At 57.1% G+C, this 12870-nt stretch overlaps 1 protein-coding gene across 5 annotated transcripts in view; it reads left to right on the forward strand.

Annotated features, from left to right (window-relative positions):
- The first annotated feature begins 341 nt into the window (after positions 1 to 341).
- Positions 342 to 12870, forward strand: part of Btbd11 (BTB domain containing 11) — a 132292-nt gene continuing 119763 nt past the window's right edge. For 4 of the 5 annotated variants that reach the window (XM_010637597.2, XM_010637601.2, XM_010637598.2 and 1 more), the window contains exon 1: positions 342 to 753. In XM_010637597.2, the coding sequence (XP_010635899.1) occupies positions 687 to 753 (67 nt within the window). In that variant the 5' untranslated portion in view covers positions 342 to 686. Of the gene's footprint in view, positions 754 to 2256; positions 2499 to 12870 lie in introns of all 5 variants that reach the window. The other variant, XM_010637599.3, reaches the window with a different exon arrangement.

The following is a 12870-nucleotide window of genomic DNA, read 5'->3' on the forward strand; positions in this document are numbered from 1 at the left end:
TGCTACAGGCTGGTGCCACCGAGATGTGACTTTCATTTTTATGCAAGCTGCTTTTTCTTTGCTTTAGAGTTCATCCAGGGGATGATCCTGTACAGCTAGAGAGGCCCAAACGAACTCCCTGGGGAGCCTGTGGGTGCTCCTCTCGGTCACGGCTGCTCCGGTGCACATGGGTGCACTTGCCGGGGAGGTGGCCCAGCAATGACAGCATGGGCTGGGGGAGTTTGAATCCTAGAGTTGAAATCCACTGAGCCAGGCTGTGGCTGTGGGGTGGAATTTCAGGAATGCGGAGGGAGCTGCCTACTGGCCTTGGGCGGGTCCAGGCTGGCACCTCAGACATCACAGCAGGTCGCAGCCTGTCCCTCCCGCTGGGGGGACGATGACATGGCAGGTACCCGACAGGCCACCCGGCAGGCCACGGAGCCGAAGGGTCCACTCCTCTCCCTGCAGCTGTGGAATGCCGCCACCCTGGGAGGGCTGGGGCAGCAGGCGGCTCGGGGACAGACCCCTGACCACAGCGACCGCGTGCTGTGTGCTACACGCCTCCGAGAAGGCACAGCGCTCGAAGCCTCCCCTCCCTTCCCACTGGGCCACTCCTTGCTTCCAGTCCCCACTGGAGCTGCTTGGCAGGCGCCCCAGCCCCGGGCCCTGGCACACAGTAGGCACTTAGCAGATGTCTGCTGGATGGAATGGAAGGACGGAAGCCAGGGAGCCTGAAGTACTTTCCGGAGAGCATCTTGCAGAAGACCTGGGGAGGTGAGTCTCCTGGGGTGGGAGAGCGAACGTTTTCCTCTCCTTCTAACATCTTTTAAAGAGGAAGGAAGGAGAGGAAAAAGAAAATGAGAAAGGGGAAAACCTAACACGGGCAAGCAGCTCTGGGAATCACCGGAGGCTGCAGAAGGGACCGGGCTTGGGGAGGCGTGGGCGATCGATTCGTCCCGGGCTGTTTGAGGGAGCGCCGGGCAGACCCCGAGTCCCCCTCTTCGCCCCGTACCAGCGAACAGATGAAGGAAATTGCGGCAGCGAGAGTGGAGGCCGCCTCCCGTGCAGCCTCTAATTGGCGTATTTAGCAAATGCGTTTTACTATTAAGATGAAAATGGGGTGGAAAATAGGCTTCATTCGATAACGCAGAGTGATTATCCTGTGGACAGAGAATACTGCTGCAGGGGTGGGAAGGAAGGCTGCCGAGTCACTGACGGCGACCCAGGGCAGGGGACGCCACCCACACGGCCTGAGTCCAGCACCTGTTTTCCTCCCAACCTTTTTGGTTTTTGCAATTAAAAATTCCAAGCCTACGGAAAGCTGAAGGAACAGCACAATGAGAATCTGTCTCCTTGGCCTTGACCGGCTGTTAGCGTTCTGCACATCCCTCCTCTGTCTTCTCTTCACCCCCGCACACCTCCTCTGTGATTCTCTGCCTAGAAGTAAGTTTCAGACACGTGACATCTTCCCCAGGTACCCCGGATGCATTTCCTGAGAACTCGGACGTTCTCCCACCAAATTGCAAGACCCTTATCATAGCCAGGAGGTTTAAGGGCAGTGCCGCACCCTGCTGCAGATAGTGGTATCGGTTCAGTAATACCTTCTGCTATTGAGTACTGATTTAGTTTTTCATCAGATGTCCTGACAATGACTACTATCGCTTTTTGGAAAACCTGGGGGCCAGCCAGTACATTATATCCGTGGGCAACTCTCTCCACAGCCTCTTCACCACTGTGAAGCACCCCGTGGGTGGCACTGGGAGTCACGCACACATCCTGCCCCCCGACAGCCTTCAGTGTCCCGATGCTCCTCACCTCGCCGGGCGGGCTGGGCCCTGCGGGTCACAGACAGTGGCCCGAATCTTAGAATCCAAGGGGTGATTCTTACCCTTCTAAAGCTCTGTCTTGTCTAGGTGAAGAGCATTCGAAGGGGTTGATGGAGGGTTGATCTTGGTAATGAATATGGCAGAGTGTGTGTAAACTCTCACAGTTCGATCACTGAAACTCCTGCTATTTGCATCTGAGTGGGCTGGCCTACGGGAGACAGATGTATTGATATGAATTGGTTGTTTCCAGCCGAGACACACACAAACATTCAGAAGGAAAAGCACATGAGCAGTTTGGTTTAGCAGATGTTCCTAAACTGAAGCCAGTGCCAGTGCAGATGCCTACCCGAGCGTCTCAGATTCATTCAGTGCTTAGGGGACGGAACAGAGACCAGGACAACAAAATTAATTGGACTAATTCTCTCTTTTATTGTTTTCCTCACTCGGTAAGCATGTGCTGAGGTGCTAGAGACGCCAAGTCAGATAATCCTGGCTCCTGCCTCAAGGAGGGGACAGTCTGACAGGCAGCCCTGAGCTGGACCTTGGGGACCCCGAGCACACCCCGAGTCTGCACCACTCCAAGCCCTTCACTCCCCACACCGCGGAACGACGGTGCTGGTGAGGAGCTGTCTGCTGGGCGGCCCTTGTCATCTACGTGTCCGGCTCTGCACATCGTCACCGAAGCCTGGTGAGGTACTGATTTCCAAGCCCAGGGCTCCCCCAAATGAACTGAGTCCTCCAGGAAGACAGTGCAGGTGCAGGCTCCCCTGGAGGAGCCTGTGGTGTTTGCTCTGACGAGGTCTCGGAAGCTCAGGAGCCTCCCCTGCGGCTCCGCCCACGGGGACCCAGACCAGCGGCTTGCCCCAGGTGCTGCGGGTCCCCGCCCTCAGGCCGCCTGCAGACCACTCTTCACTAGGGGCTCTGCACAGTGGGGACAGTGCTGCTGGGTGCAAGTGTCCCCTCATAGCCTGGGTGTGGGGGTCCCCAGGGGACACCTGTCAGGACAGTTACACTTGGGAGGGGTCTGAGATGGAAACCAGCGGAGAAAGGTCACCCACGCTGCCTCTGTCACTTCCGAGCGGGTCTTAGCCGCCGTAGCTGTGTTAGCATAAATGATTCACATCCGCTAGCTCTGGGAGGACCGCAGTCATCTAGCGGCTGCCCTGGGTGTGGCTCTCCATCTCTTCCCCCTGTCTGTGACCCCTGCTCTGCTGGCGCTCACCGAGATGTGTGACGGTTGTCCTGAGCTGGCTGTGTCAGCATCACTCTGTGTATGTCTGTCTGTAGGAAGTTTGTTTCAAGGAGTTGTCCTGGTCCCACCTTCTCTCTGTGTGCTGCCTGCGGCTAGGTGCCATCAGCTGCACATCTGCTTCAGCCCCTGACAGCTGTGCACCTGAACCCTCCAGGCTGACAGAGCTGTGCTGCAGGAACAACTCCAACATCTATTGTTACTCAACATTCTGATTTTGCCAGTATGTGAGGACAGCATGGAATCTCATTGCTGGTTTCACTTTCATTTCTTTTACTCCCTGTAAATTTGAGCCTCTTTCCAGCCACATGGTGACCATTCTAGGACCTCTGGGACGGGCCCATGTATGTTTTCCTACTGCATTTCCTGACTTTTCCTGGTGGTTTGTTGGAGTTGCTTATGTAGCGAGGGCAGTGATCCTTTGTTGGGTCCAGAACTGCAGAACTCTTTTTCTGTTCTGTCGCGCTTCTCTGTTAACTTGTCCATTACATCTTGCGTCAAACAGAAGCCTTTAGCTTTGATATAGTCAAATTTATCAACACGTTTTCTTGGCTCGTGTTGTGGAAAGCTAACTGGAGAGCCTCTTTTACCCTAAGGGCGAAGATGTCCTCTCAGACTGTCCTCTGTGGCCTGCAGCATTCTCTGGCTTTCCATGCGCTTCGTTTCCCTTTCCATGGCGTGTGTGGGAGGCTCCATACTCACGTGGGAGCCGGGTTCCTGGACACCCTTCTGGAGCCTTCCCTTTCCCCACGGAGAGGAAGCACAACCTTTATCACACATCAGGTTCCTCTGAGCCTGGCTTTACCTCCTAGCTTTCTGTTCTGCCTTGGCGTCCTCTGAACCTCACTGTTCCGAAGCTACAAGAGAGCGAGGTGTGTTTTGTGGAGTTGTGTGGCACTCTGCGTGGGACGCCTTCCCTGCCTGTCCTCGTGGGGTTGGGCAGTGAGAGGGATGAATCAGGCCCCAGCCTTGGGGTCACCTGAGCTTGGACTCTGTTCTGTTTCCACCGTGGAACAGCCACGTGAGCCTGAGTGACTTCTTCAACCCCTGAGCCTCCCTTGCTCTGTAGAATGAGGAGGACACTAGGAGCCTCCCAGGAATTTTGTAAGAATTAAATGCTAGAATACATGTAGAGGCGTAGCTGCTCTCAGTAAGTGTTATTTTGCCTTTGTTCGTCTTATCAAACAGTGACTTCAGTGACGCTGCAGCTGCTTTCCCCAGGCCTCACCTCCCTGGGTACAGAGGGGGCTGCATTAGCCCCAACCGTCCAAATGCCGTTGCTTCTTGTCCCTACCTGATAATCTATGGCTTCCACCCTGTTATCTCTGGGTGACCTGTGGTGTCCCACATAGGCTTGGGGAGGCTTCCTGTTGGCTTCCGCACCGGACCTCTCAGCCCCGCCGAGGCCTCTGTGGGTTCCTGCTTTGTCCTCCTCCAAAGCCACCGACAGCCCAAGCCTTGGGGGGCGGCTGCATATCAGTCGTGAGTGAGGAGGTTGACGGGCCAGCCGTGCTTCTCTTGCTCAGTGGCTCCTGCACATGGGTGTGGGGGACACATAAAGGTTCTGCCCAGTTCCCCTTCTCCTCAGCCCTTTTCCTGAAAGAAAATGGGGGGAGAGGGAGAGAGCAAAATAAAGGTGAAATGGAGACCAGCAAGGTCTTCTGGCCAGAGGCTTGAGAGAAGCACACACGGCTTTCGTCCAGGCTCTGGGACAGGTGGCTCAGGCGGCTCTCAGCCTTGGCTGCTGGACATAGTTTAGTTTGAGAGCATACAGAGCTGGCCCTGCAAAGGAGCTTCTTTGTCTGCCTTTCTGGAAAAGGGAATTTGTAAAATGTTTTGGAAGTGTTGTGATGTAAGCTTTTGATCTCCTGCCTGTGGTTGTCGTGTCACCTGCTTTCCCGAGCCTCTGTCACCGGCCCAGGAGGGCGCCACCTCTTCCAGTATGGCAGCCCTGGGGTTGGGCTTGTGTGGGGCAATGGCCTCCCCTTCCATCCCTTCCTGTGTGTTCTGAACTTCTGTTGGCTGTGTGAGTCCGGAACATTCTTCTCCCTCTGCTTGGTGATAATGAAACCACTCCATCTCTCTCTCTGGACACTGAGACTTGTGTGTGGCCTTTGGCCCGATCCTAGCTTGACTAGCAAGTGGGGAGATCATTCTGGAATGTGGCTGTGTGGGGACGAGAGGGACTCCCATCCCTGGGTTGCTTCTGCCACCCTGACAGGGCTCCTCGGGTACCCGAAGGACGGCTATGGACACTGTCAGGGGAGACGGTCACAGGGTCTCCACAGTACCCTGCTGTGAGAACCAGGTGTGGTGGAAGGACGTCTCTCGCCCTCACTGCAGTCCTGGGCAGGGATTTGACTGGCAAATCCAGGTCCAGGATGAACTTGCGCTGCGGTCCTGCCAGGCCCCCGGGACACCTAGGCATAGGAAGTGGGGGACCGGGAGGGGCCCTGCCTCAGAGCCACAGGTGCTTACTCATTGAGCAGCACAGAGTTCTTTCTCACACACTGCCGGAGCTGAGGTGCATCGACTACTCTCAGTGTTCCATAAGTCAGTGTTTCCCTCACTCCCCGTTTTCCACCGGGACGGTGCTGCACGGCTATGGAGGAAAGGCGCTGTGCTCTCAGAGCCGCCTGGTTTCCTCGGTCTCCTCTCGAGCGTGGTGGTGCATCTCGAGAGCTTGGTGCCTCTGCCTCCTGGTGTCCTGTTCCCGGCACACACAGCAGCTGAGCAGGACACTTTCCTCTCTGAGCTCACAGGGACTCAGTGCCCTTCTTAGTGCTGCTCTGGGCAAGCACTTCTGACCAGAGTAGGCGCGTGTGCTGGGAACTCCTAGGCCTCCTTATCAGGAGTCATCTCACCTTCCTCATAGTTCCTTGTCCATTGGACACAGTTGCTATTTGTCTATTTAAGACAAGGTCTTGCCGTGTAGTTTAGGCTGGTCTTAAACTCACTGTTAACCCAGGCTGGCCTTAAACTGGTGGTGATCCTCCTGCTTCAGCCTCCCTCCCCAGTGCTGAGCTTACTGGCCAGCGACAGTTGGTTCTTGCACCTGTGTTATTTTATTTAGACACGAGCCTAACCTTTGTTCCTGCTCCTTAAGTTGCCTCTGAGAAGAGCCTGTCCCAGTCTGGCCTGAGCCATCCTTGCTGTCTTGTCTGCTGGGGGGCTTGGGTGTGTTGGTCTCCACACTGAGACCAATAGGATGGGATTGGACTTGGAGTCGCGCTGCGGCCCTGGTCATCACTGCTTACCCTCTCGCCTTCAGTGAGTGAAAGCAACCAACAGTCACAAAGTGAGAGCTGACAGCACATCGAAACCCATTTCCTGCCCAAATCAGAACGAAGTGGGGACTATTTGTCTCGTGTAAATTTCAGAACACAGGAAGCTGCCTCCCCGGAGCCAAAGCTCGGCTCAGCGTGGCGCCTTCCCCAGCTTGGTTCCAGCCAGCGTGTGGCGCTGGGAGGGTGGGCACCTGGCACGGCCTGTCTTCAAGGGCGGAACCCCCACTGCGGTGAGACACCCACACAGCTGCGCAGACCCCTCTGAAGCTGGGTGCCACTGGGCCCCGCCCAGGTCTCTGCCACTCGCAGTCTCCACCCCACCCTCCCCGAGCCTCCCCTCCTGGGTCCCGGGACACTGTGGGCTTCAGGCCTGCAGGGTGTCGCTGGGGGCAGAGCTCTCCCTGCTGAGACCCCTGCCTAGAACAAGGCACATGCTTCACCAGGGAGTCAGTGCCACCTGGGTGGCGCCCCAGGTGTGTGCCAGGTGTGGCGGGGCCACCTCACTTAGGAGCCCACAGAGCCTGGCGTGGCTGTGCACCCTCGGTGGCAGTGTTTCATTTCCCGGCCCACCTTTGCCTTTCTAGCTGTGTCTCCCACACCCACCTCCAGGCCACCCTGCTGTCTGGGGGAACTGGGCTCAGCCTGACAAGTGGGCGTTGGGTGGACAGGGCAGGGGCTGGGTGAAGTCCAGGCAGAGGGGACCCGTAGCGACCCTCCATGGCTCCTGGGCACTGGACTGGAACCCGGGAATGGGCAGCAAGGGTCTGGGGCCTGGGGGTACCCGCGCTCCCTCCTCCTGCTTCATCTCTCTGCCCTCTGCCATTGGGGCCCCTCACTCCGGTCCGTCCCTACTCCTGGCTTGCAGCCGCTGCCCAGTCTCAGAAGTGCCCTGTTGCCCAGCCTACATTCCCACAGCGCCGCAGGGAGCCAGGAGGCTTTCTCCCTGCCCTGGCTTCTCCCTGCCCCTCACCTCTGCCCACCATGCAAGGACGCTGCCCGTGCCAAGGGTGTGGCCGAGGTCCGGGTCTGGCCTCCACACCTCTGAGCTGGGCAGCAGGAGGCCCTGGATGGTGCTCTCTTTCTCCCTGACTTGCAGAAGCCACTGACTTCATTCTTCTCCCCGTTCAGCTGGGGCTCTGCCCTGTGTAGTAGGTAAAGCGCCCCAGCACAGCAGCTGCTTTCTGGGCCCCGGAGAGGAAGCTGAGGTGAATGCTGAGTCTCCCACAAGTTTCCTCGGCCCCACCTAGCCAGGACACTTGGGGACAGGATGATCCCCTGCCTGGTGTCCATACAGCTGAGGTTGGTGCTGTGCTCTCCCGGGGCCTGGGCCCATGGAGGAGGCAGCCAGTGTGAGGAAGAAATCTGTTTAATGTCAGAGTCCTTGGCCACCTGGACTGAGGAGCCGAGGGTCAGCATGAGGGTCCCCAGCAATGGAATCCTAGCAGCCCCCCAATCCCGGTCAAGGCCACCCCTCCTGCCTCTCTTTGGGCTCTGACTCCTCAGCCACAACCTGGTGACACCAAGGAGCTGGACCATGTCCCTGGGCACCCTCACCACTTGGCTGCCCTGTCCTCCTCTGCCACAGCCTGCCCCAGCTGGCCCCTCCTGGGCCCTTTGTGGGGCTGTTGCGGCATTGTGGTTCTTTGCTTCCTGTTTTGATCAATGTGTCCCCAAGACCTGGCATAGAACCCGAGCCCTGACTGTCTGATGAAGGATGGGTGAATGAATTCATGTTAATGCTGTGGGCCGTGGGCCTAGGACACAGGCCTGAGACTGCTGCTGCCTAAATCAGCAGTCTCTGCCTTCACTCTGGCTGCAGAGAGATGGTTAGAACTGCCTTTCATTGTGCGATGACTGTAAACCGTGCATGTGGGTTTTTTATTTTATTTCTTGTCAGGAGTGCTGCTCTCAGCCCCCTTTGAAGCTGTGGGGAGAGCCCCTGTGCTGCAGCATAGCAGCCCCCGGAAACTGACTGCCACTTCCTGTGGGCTGGAAGAGCCCCTGCAGGCTCCCAGTGGACAGAGGCCATCCCAGCTCCCGGCACCTAGCGCCTAGGCTGAGGCTCCCTGGAGAATGCGCGCAGCACGGCTCCTGTCCATGCCTGCATTTCTCCCTCACCTGCGAGCTCACCGTTGATTTCTGCACACATATTGTGTATGTGTCATGTTAATATTCATCTTTGGAGCCACCATGCTGCCTCCAGGAGCTCTTCAGGATCCCTGTGTGGGTTTCTTGGGTCTTGAGGGCTGACACATGCTCGGTGAGGCTTGGGCGTGTTCACTGGTTCTGATGACCTCGTGGAGGTGGCCGTGTGCACGGCTCAGTTTAGGTTCCCATTGGGCTCTGAGTACACTGCTCCTGGTTCAAGGAAGAACGGTCTTCTGAGCCGCTGTGGGCCCACACCACAGTCTTCCGGATGGTTTGGGAATGAGAAAGGCAGGAACGCAAAGCTGAGCTTTCACACACAGCTCACCCGGGCCCGGGAAAGCCCTGTTCGGGGTGGGCGGCTGTAATAAATACTTCATGTTTCCATTATTCACTGCTTAAGTCTGGTTGCTTCAATTTAGGCCCCGTCCTGGACTTCTTCTCATACCCTCCTAATTTCCTGAGGGGCCGTAGCGCTCAGTGGACACTGGAGAAGTATGAGAAGAAGATAAATGAAACTGCAGGAAGGGAAGTAAAAGGGAAGCAAGTGAAGGGAGGGAGGAAGGGACCTAATCTCGTCATAGACTCGGGGACGTAGCCGCGTGTGAAATTCTCGAACATGTGTGGCGCGGTCCCTCTGAGCGGATTGGTGCCGAGACTGGAATAACGCAGTCCAGCCATCCCTGTCCAGGAAGCGCGAGGACTCGGTCTGGGCTGTCCTCACCCACTCTGGCGGCTCCTTCCAGATTGGGAGGTGACGTGGTTCTCCCTCCTCTGACCTCGCCTCCCCTCGCTCTGCACACCCCTGCTTGCGACTGTGCCGGGCCACCACCAGTCCCTGTCACTTACTGGGTGCTTCCCATGGCCCGGGCACTGAGCTTAAAGCAGTTTACCTGCATGACTGAATCTGGTCCTCAGAGTAACTCTGCAAGTGGGTGTTGTTACTCTGCTCTGCAGGCCAGGCTGGGGCTCTGGGAGGACAAGTGCTTAGTCCCGGGTCCCCCGGAGTAAGAGGGGAGCCGGGGCTGCCTCACGTGCAGCCCACCTTCTCCGCCCTCTGGTCCTTGTGGCTCCACCTGGTCACCTGAACACGTCCCCTTCCCCTTCCGGGTTCTGCCTCTGCACAGTGGCTGTCTTCTCTGCCTCCTTGTCCTGTTGCCCAAATCTATAACCATTCTGGCTCCTTCTGTCCTTGGGAATGAGAATAGATCTTCTGCCACTGTGCAAGTGTCTCTGATGGGTCTTTGGCTGTGTGCCCTATGCTGTGGCCAGGCACCAGGCTCCCCGGGAGGCTGTGAAACAGGAATCCTGGGTTTGCCACCATCCCCGGGTGTGGGAGCCACTCGTTCTTCAAGGAGCAGGAGAAGGTGCTGGAAAGAAATAAGAAACTTGACTTCCAGTCCTGGCAGCCCCTGGTGTGGGGTGTGGTTAGGGATGGAGCTGCAAGTTACTGGACCTCTCTGAGCCCATGTCGCCCCTGTGATGGGGGTGAGGGCCGTGTCCTGCCCAGGTTGCTGGAGGAACAGAGGAGACCACTGAAAGCGGGGTCAGCCCATGGCCCGCCTCTCCTCTGCCTCTGTCCTTCCCCTCTCCTCCCTTCTTTCCTCCTCAAGCTTGCTCACCACCCACTGCTGGCAGAGCCTGTGGCCGGGGCAGACGCGGACAGAGGACAGAGGTGCACGGAGCCTTCCAGAAGCATGAGGCGCAGGGGCAGGGGCTTCCCAACAGCCTCAGCCCGAGCCTCCCTCCCGTTCTTGCTGCAGGGCCCAGCACTGGCAGGGCTGTGTCTGGTTGTGGCCCAGGAGGGAGGCTGTGCTGGGCCTGGTGCTGTACTGTAATCAGGTCATCGGGGCCCTCGGGGGCCTGGCCCCTATTCCCGGGGTGCAACATGACTAGGGGCTCTGCCCCACCCACGCGCTCTGCACTGAGCGTGGCCAGCAGACCCACTGCTTAAGGACCCATGTCCCAGGCCTCCTGTTTTGTGCTTTGTCACCAGCGGTTATAGGAGATTGGACCTCTGATTTCAGGGTATGCTGTGTGTCTTTCACTTCTCCTGAATCTCGGCAGTTTGTGGGGCTCGGGGATGGAGCGTTGCCTGGCTTTATGTGCGTTTTTTCCTTCTGTGTTAACCAGTAAAGCTCAGTAAGGGCTGGCAGGTGACAGCCCTGCAAACCAGACCCCAGCTGCCTGGCCACATTGAGTCGGCCCCTCCAGCCCCGTGAGCCCAAGCCCAAGCTTCTGTGCCAGTGTGGACTGCAGGAGGCCTTTGGGGCTGGGCCACACCTGTGTACACAGCTGGGAAGCCAAGACTGAGAATTAACGTGACTTCCCCTGTGCCTTCTGAGCCCCAGGCGCTGGCCATGCAAACTTTTGGGGTGGCTGCTATGTGCAGTTAGCTGGAATCAGGAAGTGCCCTTGATTCTTCATTTGTGTTTCTTCTTTGCCAACACTGAGCTCAGCTGAGGGCGGGGACACTTGTCTCCAAAATAGGCACACTCAGGACAGTGCAGGATGTGCCCGGGCCGGGGATCTCCAGAGCTCAGCTTCCTGCTGACACCTTCTGGTCCTCGTGGGGGCTCCGGGTTGTGAGCATTTTATAATGAACAACATCACACAGTTGTGTGGCACATGCAGGAACTTTGCTCGCGTGCATGTGCGTGCACTGTGTACACAGATGTGACAGTAGATACTTAATTCCAGATCAGGTAGACCATGTATATTTAATTACAGGCTCTACCCGATGTGATTTTATATATACACCCCAGCACAGCCTGGGCAGCGCACAAGGACAGGAGTACGTTGCCAGAGGTTTGTAGAGGGCAGTGCTGTCCTACCTGCTGCTGCTCCTGGCCATTCTGTCTCCCTAAGCCCCACCCCAAGACTCTTCCTCTACTCTGTCTCCACTATTTCCTTGAGGTTATGTTGACTTTTTCTTCATAATTGTTTGTCTCTCCAAGCAGAAAGCCAGGGAGATGCAGAGACAAGAGAGCACAGCACCTTCTGGAAGGTTCTGCAGGGTAGGTAGAGCCAAAGAGATGCAAAGACGAGAGCATAGGGTCTTCTTATTGTGCTCGGGGTGAGCACAGCTGAAGAGATACAGAGTCAAGAGAGACCAGGGTCTTCCAGAAGGTTCTGCAAGGTGGACATAGCTGTGGAGATGTAGAGACAAGAGTGCAGGGTCTTCTAGAAAGTTCCATGGGGCATTGTGTGCCCAGGGAATGGCAGCAGGTGAAGCTGGAATGGATCGTAGCTCTGGTCAGACGAGGCTTCCTCAGGATTTTAAGGAGCTGGGCCTGTGTCCCATGGCCAAGGGGACCATTGGCGTGGCTTGGAGCGTGAACTCAGCCCCAGGCCTTTGCATTCACGTGTGGGCTCTGCCACTCCCCCTGGTGTGACTCTGGCCTCAGCTTGCTCATCTGTGAAGCGGGGTGGTAACAGGAGCATCGGATGGCAAGAGCTAACTTCTACAAATCGTGCAGATAGTTCCTGGCATGGAATAACTCCTCTGGAGTTTTATTTATTGGAACTCATATGACATATGCACTGTGTATTTATTTACTGAGCACCCTGCTGTCTCCTGGCCAGGGGCAGAGTCGTTACCAAATTATACATAAACCACCCTGGCACAGAGCTTACAGTTTAATCAGAAGGGTAATTAATACATGAATAAAGAAATTAAAAACAAGCTGGCCGGCTGCAGGATGGAGAGAAGAGACCAGAGAAGGAAATGGTGGCAGTGGCCAGGATTCCAGGATTGGCCTCCAGGGCTTCCTGCAGAGCTGGCCTGTGGGAATGAGGTTGGGTGTGCTCGAGGTCCCAGGCCGGAGGCTTCTGGGGGGCTGGCCGGCCTGGCCACGCAGGGTTTCTGCAGGGGTATGGGTGCGGGTGGAGGCCCTGGAGGGGTGGGGGATGAGGCGGAGTTGACTGGCTAAAAAGATCCTGGCGGCTGTGGGGCTTCTGCAGTAGTGACTGGGTGTGGCAGGGTCGTGTGTGAGTGCCCCGTCCTGGGGCAGAGGTGACTGGTGAAGCAGAGGTTCATTAGACTCCCGGGTCTGGGGGACGCCCCAAGCATGGCGCGCACCTCCTGGCGTCTGTTCGGGACCTGTCGTCGTGTCAGACATGGCAGGACTCGGAGGGTGAGCAGGAGCTGTGGAAGCAGCAGGACGCGAGGGGCGGCCCTGCTTCCTAACTGCCTGCTTTCGCAGAGCCTCCCCCAGGTCCATGGGTGTGCGAATTCAATAGAAAAGCCTCAGTCCACCCGGGCTTTACCCCAAGACCCAGGACCCCCACATCCCGACAGCCACCCAGCCACCAAGTGTCCTGGGGAATGAGCCAAATTCAGGCCACAGCGGCGGCAGCAGCAGGAGTCACGAGTAAGTTACCC

Source organism: Fukomys damarensis, unplaced genomic scaffold (assembly GCF_012274545.1).
Source record: "Fukomys damarensis isolate Sample0158 unplaced genomic scaffold, DMR_v1.0_HiC HiC_scaffold_15, whole genome shotgun sequence".
In the NCBI taxonomy this organism is placed as follows: domain Eukaryota; kingdom Metazoa; phylum Chordata; class Mammalia; order Rodentia; family Bathyergidae; genus Fukomys; species Fukomys damarensis.